This window comes from Eublepharis macularius, chromosome 8, assembly GCF_028583425.1.
Source record: "Eublepharis macularius isolate TG4126 chromosome 8, MPM_Emac_v1.0, whole genome shotgun sequence".
NCBI classification, from domain to species: Eukaryota; Metazoa; Chordata; class Lepidosauria; order Squamata; family Eublepharidae; genus Eublepharis; species Eublepharis macularius.
The window spans coordinates 3,059,300-3,080,265 of record NC_072797.1 but is presented as its reverse complement, the minus strand read 5'-3'; the positions used below and the strand labels follow the sequence as shown (position 1 = coordinate 3,080,265).

Sequence of the window (20,966 nt, the reverse complement as noted above, 5' to 3'; positions counted from 1 at the left end):
CTCGAAAACGTCAGCCCTTGCTTCCCCAGGATCAGTACCTCGTGGCGTTTTCCACCCAAACTCCTTGCGTTGGCTGACTCTAAACTCACAATCAATGTGGAGCTCTGCTCACCGGGATACATTCTGGCAGGTAATAAAGACACGGTTGATGTGACCTTTGATCTGCCTCTGCTCTGAGCCCCTAATTTAACAAAAAACTTTTACACTCAGGGGACGCTTTACTTATTCAGGTGGGACAGAGAGTTACACGGGAGGCCTGGAAGGAACGAGGCACCCAAGGCAAGTTCCTTGAAGCATCAACACTGCCTGGGTTGGGTCACATGGTCAAAGCCCAGAAGAGGCCACAGATGGTTACCTCCCCTGGAGATAATCTGCAGCACTTCTGCATTAATTCCCCAGCCCAGATGGGAGGGGCAGAGTTGTACATCTGGAGACTGCAGGTTGCTGTGGGATGTGTGGGTAACAACTGGTGTGCTACTAACTTTTGTGAATTTACTGAAAAGATAGGAATTGAAAAATATGTATTTTTACTGACTTTAATAAGCAAAACATAGTTTTAGGACTAGAAAGTGACAGCATCTAAGCCTTCCAAGTTCCTCCTCAAGTCATTTGAGTTTTTTCCCTCACAGACACACATGTTGGCACAAAGGTATGGGTAAAAGAAAGCTTATCTGGGCTGTGCCCTGCATTTTCACAATCAACTGCTCTAGGATCTCCTCTATCAAACCTGCAGGAAGGCTGATGTTTCTTAGGTGAAATGTTAGGAGTCTTTAGGAGTTCAGGATATAAGAAACCCATCAACAACGCAATTCACATCTGCCTTGAGCTTTCTCATATTTATAGAATTTAGACAGATAGCCAAGTGCGAGATTCTTGCTCCGTCAAGAAAACACACAGCTGATGGGATTCAGTCACCTCGACAGCTACCCTCTTAATGGAGAATTTAGGAAGAGAAAGGTAAGACTTTTGGTGCAGGAGCAGTACTTCCCTGCCTTTACTCAGCTGGATCCGTCCCACGGATGGTGTTTCCACTCCACCGAGGTTCCTTGCACATGTGTTAGCAGGACAGGTATGAAAGGCCTAACTTTCCCTCTTTCCCTCTAAGGAAAATTCATTGCATGTTCATTTATTGACACTTCAAGCACTCCACTCCAGAACATACTGGTCACAAAATCCGTTGCAAGTGGATCCTGAGCAAGTCCTTTTCAAACGAGAAAAGAAAAGCCCCATGACAAGACCCAAAGGCTCAGCTGGCCGACTGGCAAAGCCTCCCAAATTCATACCGATGTGCCTCTCCTTGGCCTTAACGGTACCTCTTCTCCAGCTTTTCCAACACATGGTGCTCTAAATCCGGTACCCAGCAGATTCACACGGGCTCCACAAGCAATCCTTTCAGTCCCGACTGTCAGGGTTTTTTGTACGAGTCCTCCCGCCCAGCAGAGCGAGGATGCTTCCCTGCACAGCCAGCGCCCCTGCCTCCCCCCTGCTTCCTCTTGGCCTGGCCCTGGGACTCCGATTTCAGCGTTTCCAGCCAGAAGGCATCAAAAGATCCAGGAGCCTGATAGCCCAGTTCCTGAGAGTCCAAAGGATCTTTGCTCAGCAAGATGCATATGGCAGGGATATTTCGCTTGACCGTCAAAGGATCGAGGCCAACCTCAGGCACGATGGGATCCCAGATCTCCTCTATTTGCCTGAAGAACACCTTCGTGATCTGGTGAAGGCTCTTGAGCCGCCGCTTCATGATCTCCACACAGGTGATGGTTTTGCTGATGGCTTTGCCAGAACCACTGAAGAGAACCTGCCTCACTGCATCCAGCTCCATCTTGCCAATGGCGTAGCCCATCAAATTGCGGATTTTGCTGCCGTCCTTCACTTTCATCTCAATGATGTCTGAGGGCAGGTTGCTAAAAGGAAGAGGGGACGGTTTCTCCACGGTCTTGGACTTCTGGTAGTTCTCCATGATTCACGCTGCGGCAGAGGGGAGGCCAAGAGCAGCAGTTAACGATACAAGCAACGGATTAATTCAAGACTTGTCTGAAAATGTTATATATTCAGGACACTTTGCAACGTTGTCCAGAGATATAAATATCTAATTTGTTTTTGTTGGATCAGAGAGAAAGTTGGGCAAGTCCCGCACTCTCCTTTCCTGCAGGAGGAGAAAAGAGAACCAACGATTAATACCAGATTATTTAATTTTATAAAATCATTGTAACTGTTTTTTAAAAGATTATTATTGGAAAAGTTTCAGGTGGGTAGCCATGTTGGTCTGTACTGTGTAGCAGAAGAGCAAGATTCTGGTCCAGCAGCTCCTTAAAGACCAACTAGATTTCCAGAGTTTGCGCTTTGGAGAGTTAAAGTTTCATCTGCTGAAGGGAGCTTTGACCCTCGAGAGCTCGTACACGGGCAACCTAGTTGGTCTTTAAGGTGCTGCTGGACCAGAATTTTGGCTCTTGTTGGAAAGAGAGCCCAACACACATGCCCAAACACACTACCAGGTTTATGTGTCCTGTTAACAAGATAAATTCCAACCTGTTTTCACTCATTTCAATATACACAAGAGTGCTCCTCATGAACAACACAAAACCACTTGAAAACTTCAGACTACTGGATTGCCCATTAACGTGTTCCACCATACTATGAACACTTTGAGCAACCTACTCTCCTCCTTGAGGCTCAGCTGCCTGTCAATAACAATGACCCCAAGAATGCAAGGTAAGGTATGAGCAGGATATAGCAACAGCTCATCCCATCGGAGGCACCTTGCCTCTAACCATGGAAGTTCCATCTGGCTTGCCATTACTCATATCCGTCGATAGCACTATCTTTTGTGAACGTCCAATTTAGAAGGAACATTTCTATCTCAATTAATATCAAACCTGACTATATGCTTTGGGTCCAAACATAATATATCAAACAAGGCTGTCCATCATGCTAAAAGAAACATTTATCCTTCTAGAAGAATTGAGAGAGCAACGTTCCGGTCTTCAACATGAAAAGTATTTCAAGGAACAGGTTTTCCACTCACCCAGAGTTCCAGCCGTCCCCTCCCCTTCAACGGCCGTCTCCCACCCTGATCCATACACCCATAACCACTACCTCATACTAGTATGGGGCAGGAAAGGAAATGTATTCCAATGTGTCAGCTCCACCAACTCTTCCCTTGTGGCTTATTCCAGTTCCTCAGGCCAGCCTCAGCTGCCGTTCTAAAAGCCAACTCCAAACCCAAATGCACGCAATTGACAAAGCTGAATAAGCCAAAAGGGGTCCCTGCACCCAAAGAGCATACAATGCACTGCATATACACAAATGCAAGACTAGCTCCTTTTTCCACACATACCATCAAATAAAGGTGTGTGTTTTACATTTACAAGCAAGTCACAGTAATATCCAATACTTTTTGTGTGCGTGTATAACATGGAGGTATCATCTTACATTCAGGGCTGTCTTCCTTCTGAATACAGCTAATCATTTCAGAAGGGGAACCCGATGAAGCTTCTGCAGCAAAATAAATGGGTTTAGTGGTCTCTGAGAGACAGGCAGGGCTCTTTTCCCAGTAACAAGAAAAGAGGAGCTCAGGGATGCTATTTCCAGGTTATGAAATTCCTGGAGATTCAAGGGGGTGGAGCCTGGGGTGAGGTTTAGGGAAGGACCTCAGTGGCTATAATGTCATACAGCCCGCCCGCCAAAGCAGCCATTTTCTCCAGAGGAACTGACCTCCGTAGTCTGCAGATCAGTTGTAACTGCTGGAGCTCTCCAGCCACCACCTGGAGGTTGGCAACCCAAGAGGGGTCCCACTGCACACATCTGCCAATGGGGGGGGGGGGCCAGGCCAGCAAAATCTGCGCCAGATCAAAACCACGTCCTTCTTTCAGTTCCCATCCAACTAGGCTTGCCAACCTCCAGGCAGTGCCTGCAGACACACTGGAAGCACAACTGATCTCCACACTACAGGGATCACAGCCCCCCCCCCTCCCCCCGGAAGAAACGGCAGCTTAAGAGAGCAGACCCAATACTTCTTAAAGCATTTCTACCCGGCCTTTCCAGGTGGTTCCAAGCTAACCCTTCCCCCAATCGCCCCCTCTCACATCTCCAGGGATTCCCCAGACCCTCCGCCAACCCCCTGGTTTAACTCTGCAGGCCACTTCTTTTCCTTCCAGCTTCCATGAAAGGCCAGACTTCGTGCAGAACGGAGCTGCCCTGGAAAGGGGTTGCCAGCTGCAGGCCGGGAAATTCCTGGAGGCTTGGGGTGGAGCGTGGAGAAGGTGGGGTATGGGGAGGGGGCCTCAGTAGGTTATGATGCTATAGAGCCCCCCCCCCTTCCAAAGCAGCCGTTTCCTCAAGGGGAACTGATCCCTATGGCCTGGAGATCAGCTATGATTCCGGGAGATTGCCAGGCCCTACCTGGAGGACGGCAACCTCTAGCCTAGAGCCCCTCCGGTCGGATTCTGCCCCTTTCCGCGCCTGGCCTGCCCTTCCTGCCAGCGGAGGAGGCGAGGGCCCAGAGGCTGGGAGCCTGGGCCCAAAGGGGGGGGGGCGTCTTTTCGAGGCCTGCAGCTGCAACCTCCCCTCCCCCCCGGTCCAGACTGAGAGGAAAGCGCTTCGAGGAGGCACTCTGCACATGCCCAGAGGCAGCGCGCCCCCTCCCTCTGGGAATGTGGGGGGAAAGCACATTTCCTCCACCCCCCCTCAATTCACTCACCTGCCTCCCCTCAGCGCTTCAAGATGGCGTCGCTCATGCACTCTTCACAGAGAAAGCAGACCGCGCGTGCGCACCGAAGAACGCCGGCAAACTTCCCGTGTTGCGCATGCGCACAGGCAGGACCCCCTCCCGCGCGCCTGTCTAAAGCCACGCCTCTACCCCCTCCTCTGTATGGGATTGGTAGAATGCTCCTCCCCTCTCCCGCACCGCCCACCGCTGCACAGCGTCTCTGCAGCCTGCAGGGGGCGCCCCGAACAAGCGACGGGCTAAACCGGGTTACGACTCCTGGCTTAAGGGGTTTTATGCTCCTGGAAGCGGTTTTTCAAAAGCATCTCTGCACAACTGCAAACAAGGTTTCTCCCCTGCCACAGGTGACAAGTAGCAGGAGAAAAGAGCAAGAGTCCAGGAGCACCTATATGACTAACACAATTGGTGGTAGGGTGTGAGCTTTCGTAACTCACAGCTCGCTTCTTCACATACTCCTACTCGACCGCAAATTTTGTTAGTCTTCTAAGTGCTACTGGACTCTTGCTCTTTTCTACTGCTACAGACAAACGAATACGGCTTCTGATCTTGATCGAAGTCCATAGGCTACAGATAGATAACTAAAGGACAGCATGGCGTGGCATGGCTGTGTCTAAGGAAGAACGGGAAAGGCTCGCCCTCTTCTATAATTTTCTGCAAAAAAATTGAGGGAAAGGGTTTTCTTTCTGTCATTGCATCCGAGGAAGTAAGATCTGACCAAACCTCTTGCTGAAATAAATACTGTTAATCTTTAATGTGCCCCACTGGAGGAAAGAGGTCAAGAGAAGGAAGAGGGAGGGGAAAGAAACCCAGGGGAAAGGATGCTTCAGGACAGAAACACATCAGCCCCTTTCTGTTAAATAAACTTCACTGTATTTTTTATCCGGGGCTTCCAACTCAGGAGCTCATGGCATAGGTCTAGCAACAACACCTGTGAGATAGGTTAGGTTGCGAGTAGGGTTGCCAGCCCCAGGTCGGGACATTCCTGGATTTGGGGGGTGGAACATGGGGAAGGCTGGTTTGGGGACCTCAGTGGGATATGAAGCCATAGACTCCACCCTCCAACGCAGCTGTTTCTTCCAAGGGAACTGATCTCTATGGCCTGGAGATCAGTTGTAATTCTGGGAGATCTCCAGCCTGGAGGTTGGCAGCCCTTGCTGTGAGAGAGTAACGCACTAAAGGTCACCTTCATGGGACTTGAACCCAGGGCTCCCCCAATAGCTAGACCCAAAGCCCTCTCCTGCTGCCCTCGTTTCCTCAGAGAACTCCAGTGCTCTGGATGGCAACAAATCTTCCGGCATCGAAACACTGGTCCCTTTGGTGCTAGAGAAGCCTGCTGAACCTCTCAGGGCATCCTCCCGAGACTGTGACCAAGAAGGATATTCACGCCCTCCTAACCGTGGCTTGAGCGGCCTGAAAAGCCCAGGCTAGTCAGAGCTCAGAAGCTAAGCTGAGCTAACCTTGGTTTTTATGACTTGGCTGAGAGGCCACCAAGGAAGCCCCGGGTCACTACAAAGAGGCAGGCAATGGAAACCCACTTCTGCTCATCTCTCGTCTGGAAACCTCCGTGAGAGGGCTGCCACAGTCAGTTACGACTAGGCAGCATTTCGTTACTCCTCCCAGGGCCTGCTATAGAAGTGGGGCAGGGAGAACGTGGGCAAAATACACCCCATACACTGAAAAGTTAAGAGTTGATTATCTCTTATCTGATAAGAATGCCAAGATTACCCATCAAGTAGCCAGAGATGGCTAGGTGGTATTCAGGTGTTGGAAATTAAATTGTACAGTAAGTAGATCCTAATTTTAAATTGTTTTATTTGCTGCATTGTATGCCTTGAATTTCTTTTTTAGTGTAAATGTGTTCGTCAATTGACCGTAAATAAAGAATGAATGAACACCCCCGTGATCCTGCTAAACTTGAAGTTCTCGCTGTTCTTCCTGCCTCCTTCTCCATCAGACCGCCCCCCCCCCTGCCCCAAGCCTGTTGAGTGCGGCTAAAGTGAATTGGCCAGGCAGGGAACCCTCCAACAAGGGCTGAAGAAATATTCATGGGTCAAGGCTGTGCCTCAGTGGTAGAGCATCAGGTAGAAGGTCCCCAGGTTCATGTACCAGTATCTCTGGTTAAAAGCCTGAGACCCTGGGAAGCCACTGCCAATCCGAGTAGAGAGCAAGGTTGTCGCTAAGGCAGCCTCACGCGTTCAAGGCCGTGGCCTCTCATGCCAGGGACAAAGCCAGCCCAGCTCCCACAAATACATCCATGAGCACTGCATAATGTTAATTGTATTTTAATTTACAATGCCTATAAGCCCTGCTTTTCTCACAAGATGGGACCTGTAGGCACTAGGCAGTCTTGCTGAGGACTCTTGCCTCCAGGACAGCCAGAATTATTTTGGTTTCTAACAAGTCTTTTGGCTGCACAGAAACTTAGGCATCAGTCAAACCAGTGAAACAAGGCAATTTCCACTTACAATAATAACAACAGCAACATTTGATTTATATACCACCCTTCAAGACCCACTTACTGTGGTTTACAGAGTGTGTTGTTATTATTCTCACAACAATCCCCCTGTGAGGTGGGTGGGGCTGAGAGAGCTCTGAGAGAGCTGTGACTGACCCAAGGCCACCCAGCTGGCTTCAAGCGGAGGACTGGGGAATCAAACCTGGCTCTCCAGGTTAGAATCCTGCTGCTCTTAACCACTACACTAAACTGCCCACCCTTTCTGCACATCAATAGTTGGGAAAGATCCTCACTCACTCAGAATGGGTTGATTACTCCTTTGATTGGATTTCTCTTGGTAACACCTCTTTCCACCCACCTTACTTACAGCTGCAGTCCCGCACAGACTTCTTTGGCGGCAAGCTCTTTGGAACTCAGTGGGACTTGCTCCTTGTTGCAATGGGGAACTCAGCATGCTGTGAACATTGGAGAGTTCTGCATATCTCTGTTACACTCTTGATAAGCAACTTCTGTAAGAAGGGAATGCCTCCTGACTCCTTCACTCCGTTTCGAGAGACCCTCTCTTGCCTCATGGCCTTCCAAGGGGGTACCTTTTCAGAGCCCCTACCAAAGGCTTCATCCACATATCCGCCTGCAGTCTCGATGCTGAACAAGTCGGCCATAGTATAGGGTAAGTAATGTTTTAGACTAGGACTCTTTCTTCCTTCCACAAGAAAATGCTTTGAATGGAATCTACTCCAATAAACTGTAAGTTCTATCTTTTTTACAATTTAATTTGCCTGTGGATTAAGTACTGCACGTTGGGATAAAATGCTTGTGACTGGGTAACTCTGCTACCAAACAAAATGTAACTATTTTTAATACTCTTGAGGAAGCATGCTTAGGATCAGGCAGGCAGATATTACAAGTACAAAACCAGAATATCACACACACCAGTCAATTAAATCACTGGGCCGGCTCCCTTTCTCTTGAGTTCCAGGAAAAGTGACCAGGCAGGATAATAATGGTGTCTCACGCCCATGGTGTCACACACCATGCTATATTTCTTCACTTGATAGTCTGCAAGTGAATCAGTGACTTGCCTGCTCTGCCCTTGTGGGAAGGGCAGAGAGCAGGAACACCACAAATGCTGTTCCTTATCTGCAAACCACTGAGTGATCAAGCCCTGTGAATTCACCCTATTCCTCTTCCCCTGGGAAGACTGGGAAGCCAGGCGGATAATAGGAGGCCAGGAAGAGCTGAGGATGTGCAGCACACGCTGCCTGCAGCTTTTTCTTGGTGACTGCATTGAGAAACGTCATGGTCAGCCTGGAAAGAGGAAAAAGAAAAATATCAAAAGCAGGAAGGGGAACATCCAACAACTAACTAACTAACTAACTAACTAACTAACTAACTAACTAACTAACTAACTAACTAACTAACTAACTAACTAACTAACTAACTAACTAACTAACTAACTAACTAACTAACTAACTAACACCTCCCTTCTTTCTTTCTTTCTTTCTTTCTTTCTTTCTTTCTTTCTTTCTTTCTTTCTTTCTTTCTTTCTTTCTTTCTTTCTTTCTTTCTTTCTTTCTTTCTTTCTTAGTCCGCCTTTCTCATTGAGACTCAAGGTGGATTACATAGTGTGAGATTAGTACAATCAGTAGCAAGGACAAGGGCAGGCATTTCCATACAGTGTCAAGGGCATTTCCATAAACAATGTCATAGGGTAGATGAATACAAGTTTACAAAGACATACCATTAGGAAGGATCCAATACAGAGTAGAAGAAATGCTGAAACAGAACATGAGCAATTCTAGGACTGCCATTAGACAATATGAAGCACAGGTAGTATGTAGGAGTACATAGTCAAAGCAACAGATATAATATGTAATGGCAACATAGTGGTGAAGTCTATGGTTCCTAACTCATTAGCAAAACATCTGAGACCCCCTCCCTACAATACCACCCCCCTATCTGAGTAAAAAGTCTTTTTGAATAATTTGGTTTTGCATCATTGTGGAAAGTCAGGAGGGTGGGGGCTCTCCTGACCTCCTCAGGCAGGCCATTCCGCAGGGTGGGGGCCACCACAGAGAAAGGCCGTGTATGGGCCACTGTTGATTTCGCCCATGTGCAGCCTGGCACCTGCAGGAGACCCTGTTCAGATGGGCAAAGTTGTGGAAGAACATCTGACGAAGAGAGCTGTGGTTCTCAAAAGCTTATGCCTCAATAAAATTGATTAGTCTAAACGGTGCTACTGGGCTCTTTACTATTTTGCAACTACAGACTAACACGGCTAACTACTTTGCATCTAGAATCAGGCAGACACTGCCAGAAGCTGGCTGAGCTGTCTTGGAGTGCATCATCTTTCTGGGGATCTGATGGTGGAACACTGTGCCTGTAAGGACTTTGGGCCTAGGGGTTTATGGAAAACGTTACTAAGAGTGGACACAACGAAGGTTTCAAAACAGGGAGCAGAAAAGGCAGAGAGAGAACTTTTTCTCCCTCTCCCTTAATATGAGAGCTTATGGGTGCCCAGTGAGGTTGGTTGGCAGTAGAGATGCACCAGATCAAAAGAAGGGCTTCTTTGCTGACAGAGTTATGTAGAAGTCACTGCCACAGTGTGCATCTTTCTTCCCACTGGAGAGGCCACAGCTTAGTGGCACAGCACCTGCTTTGCACACAGAAGGGTTCAGGACCGGTCCTTGGCACCTCCAGTGAACTTCAGTTGGGTGCTGTGTGCTGGGAAAGGCCTTGGAGAGTCATTTGGAAGGGCCCAGGCTGACTTGCTATAAGCCTGCTTCTTATCTTACTATTTTTTTATTTCATTTATACCACGCTAGCAGCTTACGTAGTTCTCCGCTCCTCCATTTTATCCTCATAAGAACCGTGTAAGGAAGGCTAGGCTGAAAGAACGTGATTGGCCCAAGGTCACACAGCAAGCTTCCGAGGCAGAGCGGGGATTCGAACCTGGGTCTCTCTGGTCTCAATCCGACACTCTAACCACTAGGCAATGCTGGCTCTTACACATTTGCATGCATGGTGGGGTCTTGGGCTGTCCTCGATGGACATGTCTTCCCTGCCAGATGCAGACACTCTGCCTCACCACACTCAGAAGACAGCCAACAAGACTGCAGAGCCCTTCGCACAAGTAAAACACAGTGCACGCTGCTATTAGCTTTAAATAACACCACGGATCCAGACACTTACACTAGTCTCTGGAGTTTGCAGCCCGGCCTCTTCAGTGCCATGCTCAGCTGCCTGACGCCCTCGTCTCCCAGCTTGTTCTCCCCCAGGCCAAGCTCCATCAGGGTTTCGCTGGTTTCCAGGACAGAGGCCAAGTCCTCACAGACGGCAGCTGTGAGCCCACAGCAGTGCAACCTGCCAAAGGGGAGAAGGAGACAGGGGGCCTCTTTAAGACAAACTCACTTACCTTGCCCTGCCTGCTGCAGACAGAGCACCTTCTGTGGATGCTTGAAGGAAGCACTTGAGCTGTAGGCCATGAAAACCCCAAGCCAGTGGCCACCTTGGCTGGATGGCCCCCTTCTCAGCCTCAGTCCCACCATGTGCTGCTTGGGCATGATAATACTGTTCTACTTGACGATCTACCTAAGGCTATCGTACTCTGGTCACATCACGAGAAGACAAGATTCTCTGGAACAGTCAATAATGCTAGGAAAAGTGGAAGGCAGTAGGAAAAGAAGAAGACCTAAAACGAGATGGCTAGACTCAATCAAAGAAGCCACGTCCTCCAGTTTGCAGGATCTGAGCAAGTCTGTTAATGATGGGACATTTGGGAGGTCTTTCCTTCATAGGGTCACCAAAGGTCAGAGGCAACTTGACGGCACAGAACACACACATGCACACCTGATGATCAAGAGAACACGAGTGGAGAGCAAGTTCGCAGCAGAATCTCCTGTTGCAACCCAGAAAGCAGAGCTGGGCCCTGGGCCTCCTAAGGAGAGTGAATGACCCTCTGCCCTCTCGCTCTCAGGGCCAAACCTGCCGATTACATTTGTATCCTCCTGGCCTTCTATCATAGAACTCAAAGAAGAGGCCATGGGGGGGGGTCCAGAAAGTCTCTCCTCCAGGCACTGACCAGACCCAGACGTGCTTCATTTCAAGTGCCTTCTGGCCACACCTTGGATGCAATATGACGGTGCGTGCATGCATACATGCTGTCAAGTTGTAAATAACTTATGGCGAGCCCAGCAAGGTCCTTTCAAAGCAACTGAGAAGCAGAGGCGGTTGGCCATTGCCTTCCTCTGCGGAGTCTTCCTTGGTGGTTGCCCATCCAAGTACTGACCCTGCTTCGCTTCTGAGATCCGACGAGATCGGGCTGTCCCATATTGCCTTCCTTCTAAATATGATGGCAATAGACCCATAAATGGATGCTGCACGAGCTTTGAGATTTTGAACTGTGGACACAGGGAGGCTGCAGGGGTGCGGGGAGAGTAGGGGATAACTCATCCCCACCTGCCATTTTTCCTCCAGTCTGAATTCTACCTCTCCTCCCTTCCCAGCTTGTTGCTTTTATTTGCCACAAGGAAAAACAAAAGGCAGCCTGCGGAGTACCGCTATGTTTCCCTTCCAGCGGGCAAATCACAGCCTCTGCAGACCTGCCATTAAAGTTTCAAAAAGAAAGCAGATCCATCCATGGATACCCCATCTTTAAGTCTGGTTTGGCCCTAAGTGTTGCCAACTTCTTGACTTGGCCTGCTCCTGTGCCTTTAACAGAGAAAGCTTTTTCCATCACTTGATTCCCTGGAAAAAGCTTCCACTCCTTAAAGCTTGTACGTGCTGTTCAAGGGGCAGGAGCAGGGCCAATAAAAAACAGTTGGCAACCTGGTGGAAAAGCTCCTGCAGTCTGAGCAAGGGTACATTTATCCCAAGTTGCTTTGACAGAACCCACTTGCTGGATGGTGCTAGGATATCCGCTGAAGGGGCTGCATTGCACAGCAGGTTGGTGCTCTGACCCCAACTGGTGTTTGAGAGCAGGCAGGTGCGTTGCTGAGTGCCCTCTGGTGCTTGCCCAGTGCCCTGGTAAATCGAGCAGGCTCCACCCTCCCTCCTGCCCCTGGAAGCCAGAGATGAGCAAGCCACATACGTGAGTCTTTGCAGCCTGGACTGCGGGTGCTTCAGTCCCTTGCACAGTTGCCGGACCCCCAAATCTCCCAGATGATTCTCTCCGAGATCCAGCTCCGTTAGGCACTGGTTAGATGTCAGGACTCGTGAAAGAGACTCGCATGCCGCAGCTGTAAGACCGCAACAATTCAGCCTGCGGGAGATGAAGAGCAGCTCAGGAAGGATGCTTTGGCGTTGGGTAGCCAGTGGCTGTCAGCTGTTAAGAGGGAGGGCATTGGGAACAGGCAAGGCAGCCCAATCAGACCTGATGGAGCATTTCTGCCTCTTTTTTCTTCCAAGATCCAGAGGAGTTAGCCGTGTTAGTCTGTAGTTGCAAAATAGAAAAGAGCCCAGTAGCACCTTTAAGACTAACCAACTTTATAGTAGCATACGCTTTCGAGATCCACAGCTCTCTTCGTCAGATGCATGGAGGGTATAAAGAAACTGGCCAGAGAAAGTGGCCTCACCACGTATATATCTCTGGCCAGTTTCTTCATACCCTCCATGCATCTGACGAAGAGAGCTGTGGTTCTCGAAAGCGTATGCTACTATAAAGTTGGTTAGTCTTAAAGGTGCTACTGGACTCTGCTATTTTTCTTCAAAGTAACTTAAAGCTTGGGTTTGGTCAGAGGTATGAGCCGAAGGGCTCTTGGTTTATATCAGGGCCTTTTGGGGTGTCTGTATCTTTGCAAATTGTATTTTTATATCAATTTCATTTTGTAAGTTGCTTTGAATCCCCACTGTGGGAGGAAAACCAGATCAAAATAGTCTAAATCAGTAATAATAATAACAACAACATTCGATTTATATACTGCCCTTCAGGGCAACTTAATGCCCATTCAGAGCAGTTTACAAAGCGTGTTATTATTATCCTCACGACAATCACCCTGTGCGGTGGGTGGGGCTGAGAGAGCTCTGAGAGAGCTGTGACTGACCTGAGGTCACCCAGCTGGCTTCAAGCGGAGGAGTGGGGCATCAAACCCAGTTCTCCAGATTAGAGTCCCATGCTCCTAACCACTACACCAAACTGGCTCTCTATTTCATGGAGAAAGATATTTCATGGAGCAAGATAACTGGGAAGTTTTGAGTCTTTTCCTGCTAAAGATATGGAGATCGGAGAGGTAGGGTGGTTTGTTTCACCCAGGAGGAACTGGTGACCACCACTAATCTCAGGCGGACTTTTCCTATCTCAACAGCCCCCATGGCTCATTGTCGGTCTGCCACAGCAGGTGAGTTGGAGTTGCCAGCCTTCTTGAGAATAGCATTTTGCGTTTGGCAACAAGCTAGCACATCAGAAAATTTAAGCAAATGAGCTGTGATCCAAGGCACCCCCATTTCATGTTGCGCTTTAGGAGTGATCCGCACTTTCACCGTATGCACTGTGGGGATAACAATACTAACTGACCCTCAGGGGTATCGTTTCTCAGTACGAGCGGGAGCTTTGCGTACTGTGCCATCCACTAAAACCCACCAGACAGTGGACAGATCTCTCATAAGTCATGCTGAAGGAGTGCTTTCAGTGCTGAGAGAGCATCACGCATCTTCTTGTTGCAGTCCTTGCAACTGCCCTGAAAGGTAGGACATATTCTAAATGTGAGGGCAGTGACTGACTTGCCAAAGGCCACATTGTGTGTTTGTGGCAGAGCTGAGAACTGCACCACGGAGATCCCAGATCAGGGAGCTGGAGGCATTGTGCACCTTTTCATGTCTCCAGATCCCGTGTGGATTTTCACAGCAGGAGGAACCTACCCATACCTCCAAACTCACCTTCAATCTCTTTTTTTTAAAGGTGTTAATCCAGTGGAAAGCAGGAGAAGCAGAACAAGGCACAGTATCCCACTAAGGGCTCCATGTCCAGAATCGGTTTTAATGCCAAACTCATGTGGGTGCTATTTATTTACATTCAAAGCCTGCCTTTCTTGCCGAGACTCATAACAGATTACAGAATATATGATAAATAAATTGTTATGTAGGCCCCAGAAACCTAATTAAAAGATTCCATGTTTGGGCCGTTAGCAGAGTCTATCGTTTGGCATAGGAAGCGTGATTATAGGTGATTGTGAGCTGGTTCTGCTGGCAGGTGGGACTGCAGGAATGAAAATAACAAAAGCATACTCTTGCTCATATTTAGAAAAGAAATGAAAGTTCTTTATTGTAGGAACTCCATGCTCTGATAGGAAAGGAGGAGAGACAGATCCTAACTTCCTATCTAGTCTAAGGAGGGACATGGATGGCAGGACAAGGCCTGCATCCATGCTGCCAAGATGGGAGGAGGAGGAGGAGAGAGATGTTGCCTGGAACAATGCCAGGAAGAGAAGAAGTGGGATGGCAGAAGACATCCTACAGACAATGCTGTTGGACTAGATAACAGAATTAAAAAACAATGCAGACAAAAAATTCCTGTCCATGTCATAACAAACCATAATGTAGAAAGTGGATTACAAAGGTAGAAGAGAACTCGGTACAAGCAAGGTGATGCTCTACGATACACGTTGGAATAGACTACAACCCTGCTCTTTGTTAAAAGCAACCAGCCACTTACCGGAGACACTGAAGCTTACTGCCTGAGCGGATCAGACTGTTACACAAGGGGATCACACCCAAGTCACGCAGTGGATTTTCACCCAAATCCAGAGTGGTGAGATGCTGGTTGGTCTCCGCAATGGAGGAGAGGGATTCACACAGAGCAGTTGAGAGTCCACAGCGATTCATCCTGAAACATTAGAAATTGTGAAGGGGTAACACAAAAGGATGCCCTGACCTGGACAGCCCAGGTGAGCCTGATCTCATCAGGTCTCAGAAGCTAAGCAGGGCTGGCCTTGGTTAGTAGTTGCATGGGAGACCTCCGAGGAAGACCAGGGCTGCAGAGGCAGGCAATGGCAAACCGCCTCTGCTAGTCTCTTTCGGTGAAACCCCCACTAGGGGGCGCCATAAGTCAACTAAGACTTGAGGGCACGCTCCACCAGTAAAAAAGGAGAATTTGTTTATTTACTTACTTCATTTATAACCTGCCTTTTGCCCCACTGGGGATTCAAAGCAGCTTATATTGTTCTGCTGGCCTCCATTTTATCCTCACAACGACCCTGTGAAGTAGGCTAGGCTGAGAGGCAGGGACTGGCCCAGGATCACCCCGTGAGCGTCACTGGTTGAGGGGGGATTTGAACTGGGGTCCCCAAATCCTATTCGGGCACTCTTACCACTATACCTCACTGGGTAACACGTAGCAGTCGGATACCTGAACAAGCAGGCCCTGGTTTGTGCTGCAATAGATTTGCTAGTTTTTAAAGTACTATTAGTTTAAAAAGCTGCAAGAGTATTTCCACCCACAGGGATGTACAGATCTCAGAGGAAGGGGAAAGTCAGAAATGCTGTTATTGTCCCCATTCTATAAAACACATGGACTGCAGGGATGAGAATCACTTTGGACAGCTGATAAAAAGGGTAAGAGGTCATACCTGGCCCGTCAGAAGCCCACAAAAGGCCATGAAGGCAGCAGCCCTCACTTGTCCAGCCGCAGATTTATTTATTTATTTATTTTATCATATTTATATTCCGCCCTCCCCGCAAGCAGGCTCAGGGCGGATAACAGCATTAAAAACATTTAAAACATTTCATTAAACATTATCATAAAACATTAAAAGCATTATATAAAGATATTAAAAATAGCAGCACTCTCTCTCTTTTTTTTTTGCAGATGGATGCATCTGAATATGGAGGTTCTAATTAGCTATCATGGCTGAAAGCTCTTGATGAACTTGTCCTCCAGAGCAGCAAGCTTCCAAAAACTCCTCATCTTCTGGTTTAGGGCAGGCATAGAGATGTGAAGGCCTGGGGAAAAAACATACGCCTCCATCTTCCATGATCCCCCTTTCAATTGTTCTGATAGAAAAATGGAAGTTTTGGGGATCGCTGCAAAAAGTCAGATGAATGCTTTTTAAGAAAAGGTTTTGTTCTCTCAATATTATTGGGATTTAGCAAGTGTTTCCATTTCAGTCATGGAAGAGTTAAACTGTTTGTGTTACTTAGTTAGTAAGCTTATTTGCATGTAACCACTTAGGCTTCACATAAGGATTCCCGCCATAGAAATGGGAGCCTCTAAGCATAATGAAGTAGAATTAGGATTTTCTACTGGGCAGCCTGTTTATTAGGGGGGGGGGGCAATTAAGTGATGCTATATACTGAAGTTTTATTGCTCTTTGTTCAGTTAGTCTCAGTCTTGTGCTCTAAGTCTTAGGACTACCTTTTACTAGCAAGATGTAGTCAGTCTAGCAATTTATTATTTTCATCCAATGTAACCCTATTTTTTTATCTTTTATGTAGTAAAGTATTCTTACAGAGCTATATTGGAGTGTGTGTCTGTTCTCATTAATTCCAATGCACAATCTCTTGTCTTAAACTCTGCTAATTTCCTACAAAAATACACAGCAAGAAAAAGCACTTTTTGACTTTTTCCACTGGAAAAATTAGGACATTATATGGATTATGAAACAAAACACACTTCTGAAATAGATTTATTTGAATGAATGAAATGTGTTAAGAAAGCATAGGGCAAAGCAGCTTACACTTTGCACTGGATATATTTGCCATTTTGCTTACAGAAAACTAAGGTGTTTATACTTTTAAATTCTATAAATATACCAATTAATAAATATTACATGCTAACTATAAATGATGCAGCCTATGATATTAAAGCAGCAATCTAAGTTTAGATTTTATAAAGAAGTAAGCATTGCATACATTTCAAATTTCCCCAAAATTTGGTGTTTCCCGGCCCCCCAAAAAGCAAGGTGGGGAGACAGGTTTTTTCCCCTCATCATTTCAATACTTCTGGAAATTTTACATCTCTAGATTAATAGTAAATTGACGAAAAAAGGTAAGTGCTCGTTCTGGATAGAAGGCACCAAAGTGCACACTCGAGCCTTAAGGGCACTAGGAACTTGCTCCTTGAATCTCTCTGGACATACTTACTGGATGTCTGAAGATGTCAGCAGTCCCGGTAAGAGCTGCCCAAATCCTGCAGGCTGCAGGGTATAGCCAGAGATCCGAAGCGAGTGGGATGCATCAGAAGCGGACAGGCAAAAGGAAAGAGCTGCAAAATCCAGCTTGGTAGAGAGCTGATCTCGAAGATCCAGGTTGTGAACATGTCCCATTACCCTCCTGGCAAACTCAGTGTCCTCCACCTCATAGGCGCAATGGCACAATTCCAGCAGATGCTCCCTTCGCCTGGAAGAACGATGCTGGGCTTCTGCTTCCACCCACTTCAACAATTCCTGCAGGAGCCCCCTACCGGATGTCTGGCAGCCCCACATTTTCCGTAGGGCACTCAGCCTCTTTGTGTTGGAGAGGCCAAAGAGGAAACGCACCAACATGGAGTGGTCCCTGCCGTATTCCTTCCTGCTTCCAGAAACCTTATTCAGGTCTGTCAACGATAATTCGGAGTTCCCATCTTTCTCCAGGAGGAAGAACAAGGCCGCAAAGAATTCCTGGAAACTTAAGTGGGCGAACTTGTATGTGGCTGCTCCGAAGCCGCTTCGGTGGAGAACCCTGCCGCTCTCAGAAAGGTCTTCCGGGTCTGGGTATCTCAGGCCATGCGCTTTCAGTACTTCTTCATCAAAGACCGTCATCTCGTGCAGCACCCCATCTTTGGCCAGGGAGCACAAGCCTTCCAGATTTCTTGGCCTGGGGCGACCCCCTAGGAAACTAAACAGGAGCAGCATGTGAATTTCCGTGAGTGTTGCAGTCTCTGGGATCTCTTTCAGGAGATTGTTTTGTGGCTTCTGTCTGAAGATGGAGCAGATAATCCAACATACCATGGGAAGGAAACACATGCTGAAAATGGTTTCATTTCTCCGGATGGTTTCCAAGGCTAGGGCGGCTTCTTGCTTGTTCTCAAAGAAGCGGTGGAAGTACTCCTTCCTTTGTGCCGGGCGAAAGCCCAGCACCTCCACAAACTGTGGCAATTTCAGGCACAGCCGGAGTGATTCTAAAGCCGTGGGCCTCGCTGTCACAATGAGGTGGCTCTTGGCTAGCAGCTTTTTCCCCAGCAAGCCCATCACCAAATTCCCTGGGGCCTCCTTTTTGTGTAGGTCACTGCTCAGCATCTTGCTTGGGAGACCAGGATGTGTCAGTTCATCAAAACCATCCAAAATGACAAGGATTCTGTCTTGGTTCATGAAGATGTCGTCCGCTAGAACAATCCCTGGACAACAGCTGCAGAGTATCAGGTCAACCACACTCATGGGCTGGCCGTCATGGTTGATTGCTCCACAAGGGATGCAGAAGACATAGTCAAACCTGTCCTGCCAAAGCTTGCCAGAAGCCCAGTCCACCATTACCTTCCACATGGCGGTGGTTTTCCCCACCCCAGCGGGTCCCAGCAGCACAGTGGTTTTGGAGTGTGGGTACTGGGCATCCGAATCAAACAAATCCCCCAGGCTGACTGTGAGGAAGTCTTTGGGGCGAGTCTCCATCTCACGGTGCTTCCTTTCCCCAACCATCAGTTCATGAGCTCCCTCCTGCGGACACGAAGTCCTGGTCAGAAGCGGCTCTGTGTAGGTTTGGTGGAGACTCGCCTCTGTGCCGGGGTGGATGGGCTGTTCGCATCGGCTGCAGAATGTAGCCCGGACATGCTGTTTGTACTTCTGCCTGCGATCTAGTGCAACCACACAGAAGAGAACATCAGGCGCCATTCCTCAATCACCCTGCTTCAGGGAAGCAAGCTGAGCCTGTAAGGGCCAATTCTGCCAAGGAGCTCAGAGTGGCATACGTGCAGCCATTCCTCCCATTTTATCCTCACAGCAACCATGTAAGGTAGGGTTAGGCCAAGCAAGCAAGCAAGCAAGCAAGCAAGCAGGAAGGAAGGAAGGAAGGAAGGAAGGAAGGAAGGAAGGAAGGAAGGAAGGAAGGAAGGAAGGAAGGAAGGAAGGAAGGAAAGAAAGAAAGAAAGAAAGAAAGAAAGAAAGAAAGAAAGAAAGAAAGAAAGAAAGAAAGAAAGAAAGAAAGAAAGAAAGAAAGAAAGAAAGAAAGAAAGAAAGAAAAACCCTGTATTATTTGAAAGGGCTAGGGTTACATCTGAATTTCTATTACATTTTGGACTTGAAGAAGGTAAAGGAATGATTAGTTACTGGAGGGGGCTATATGAGCATGTTCACCCCTTCCCCGCATATACAGAAAGGACAGCGAGACAGAAGTTTAATTATGTACCACTATACCTGTGGCTAATTTCTAAAAAAAAAAAAAACTGCAACCAGCAGGACAATATGAAAATCCCATCCTCCAATATCACTGCTACCTTCTTGCTTCTAGCATGACAGGCGGAAGATGAAGAGGCCAAGCATCACCGAAGAGCATCACCTGCTGAATTTCAGCCTGGCAGGTGACCAATAAAAAATGACAGCCCTATTTAAATATGTCCCTAACTCCACTGAAGTTCTGGAGATGTTTAACGACCACAAAAGATGACTAGCAAACCAAATATAGTATACTCAGTAATCAAAAACAATCCACCAATTATTATGGAAATTCAAGCATTTCTAACACTACCGCACAACACTGCAAATGACAGTTAAAGCTAAAAACAGCAATCAACACAGCAGAAGAAAAGAATTAAACACACTCAAAAGCCAACTAAATGAAGTTTTTGCTTTGGGGTTGAAAAATGCCCAATGAGGATGCTAGACGCAGGGAGAAGGAAGCCCCAACCCATCATAGCCACCTATCTCAGTTCAGAAGCTGGAAAGATACGGGTGCACAGGTGGGCTGAGATGGCTGCCTGGTCTACATGAGGCTGAGCAGGGGGGTCCTTGAAGTGCCATCTAAACCCTACACATAAAAGGCAGACAGATGTCTTACCGTTCCACTTCTCCTTCTGGAGCCGGGAGGCAGAGCCCCGCAGGCTGATGTTCTTGAGGACCTCAACGGCCACATCTAGGGCCCCCTCCTCCCCATAGGTCTGAAACAAGAGCTGCATCGTGTCTACAGTGTCAGCATGCTGCAGATCACTCCAGGGGATGCCGGCCTTCCCCTCCATCTTCAGGAAGCACAGCTTGTTTTTGAACCGCTTGAAGTTCTCCCCACGCAGGTCATCCAGGGCAAAAAGGAGAGCCTCTTCCAGGGACCCTCCTGCCTCTTCCATTTTCCGTGGCTGGGCCTGTAAGAGAGGCTGGAGGCTGGGAGGAGCAGCCGCTGCTGTTCAGTTTTATCTGAGGACTCCTTGTGTGGAGCCTCCCAGCCAGCACTTTCCTTTTCAGGCTGCTTAACTTATTAACCAGACAAATGCACCAGGCTGCAGGCAGCAAATGAGCAACAGAAATGCAACCCACATGAATAAGCAAAACATATGCGTTAAGCTCACATGTTGAACTACACTGCAAACATGGTGGGAAAAAAACAAGCAACACCATCAAAAGCTTTTTTAAAAAAAGATATTTTTGAAAAATTATATATCTTCAACCGTTTCAAAACAAGATTCAAGGCCAGTAGCACTTGGACTCTTGCCCTTCTACGGCAGACTAGCACAGCTTCCCAACTGAAACTGTTTCAAAACAAGGTTGCTTTGTGTTGCTTTCAGTGTAGCAGACCGCCTGCACAACAGGCAGCTTGCAGTGTTCACACAGCCCTGGAACAAGCTCAGCCAAGCAGCCCTTGCCACGCATCTGGCTGCCAGTGGCCCTCCAGGAG

At 47.9% G+C, this 20,966-nt stretch overlaps 2 protein-coding genes across 2 annotated transcripts; both read right to left on the bottom strand.

Moving 5' to 3' along the window:
- Nucleotides 1-336: 336 nt before the first annotated feature.
- RPP25L (ribonuclease P/MRP subunit p25 like) lies at nucleotides 337-4,775 on the bottom strand. The gene is made up of 2 exons (XM_054987666.1): nucleotides 4,700-4,775; nucleotides 337-2,146 (listed from the first exon to the last, which is right to left on the bottom strand). The coding sequence occupies exon 2, from the start codon at nucleotides 1,958-1,960 to the stop codon at nucleotides 1,406-1,408; it is 555 nt and encodes a 184-aa protein (XP_054843641.1). The 5' UTR covers nucleotides 1,961-2,146; nucleotides 4,700-4,775; the 3' UTR covers nucleotides 337-1,405.
- A 2,305-nt stretch (nucleotides 4,776-7,080) lies between these two features.
- Nucleotides 7,081-20,482, bottom strand: LOC129334231 (NACHT, LRR and PYD domains-containing protein 12-like). The gene is made up of 6 exons (XM_054986162.1): nucleotides 20,139-20,482; nucleotides 17,256-18,939; nucleotides 14,830-15,000; nucleotides 12,271-12,441; nucleotides 10,374-10,544; nucleotides 7,081-8,489 (listed from the first exon to the last, which is right to left on the bottom strand). Exons 1-6 carry the CDS (start codon nucleotides 20,419-20,421, stop codon nucleotides 8,360-8,362), a joined length of 2,610 nt encoding a protein of 869 aa, XP_054842137.1. The 5' UTR covers nucleotides 20,422-20,482; the 3' UTR covers nucleotides 7,081-8,359.
- Nucleotides 20,483-20,966: the final 484 nt, after the last annotated feature.

Bases quoted from the DNA above. Each gene is read 5' to 3' on its own strand.
- LOC129334231 (XM_054986162.1), bottom strand. From the start codon at position 20,421: ATGGAAGAGGCAGGAGGGTCCCTGGAAGAGGCTCTCCTTTTTGCCCTG. The intron at 15,001-17,255 runs GTAAGTATGTCC...CTAATGTTTCAG, and splicing joins CTGACATCTTCAGACATCCA to GATGAATCGCTGTGGACTCT. The intron at 12,442-14,829 runs GTAAGTGGCTGG...CATCTCCCGCAG, and splicing joins AGTAAGCTTCAGTGTCTCCG to GCTGAATTGTTGCGGTCTTA.
- RPP25L (XM_054987666.1), bottom strand. From the start codon at position 1,960: ATGGAGAACTACCAGAAGTCCAAGACCGTGGAGAAACCGTCCCCTCTT.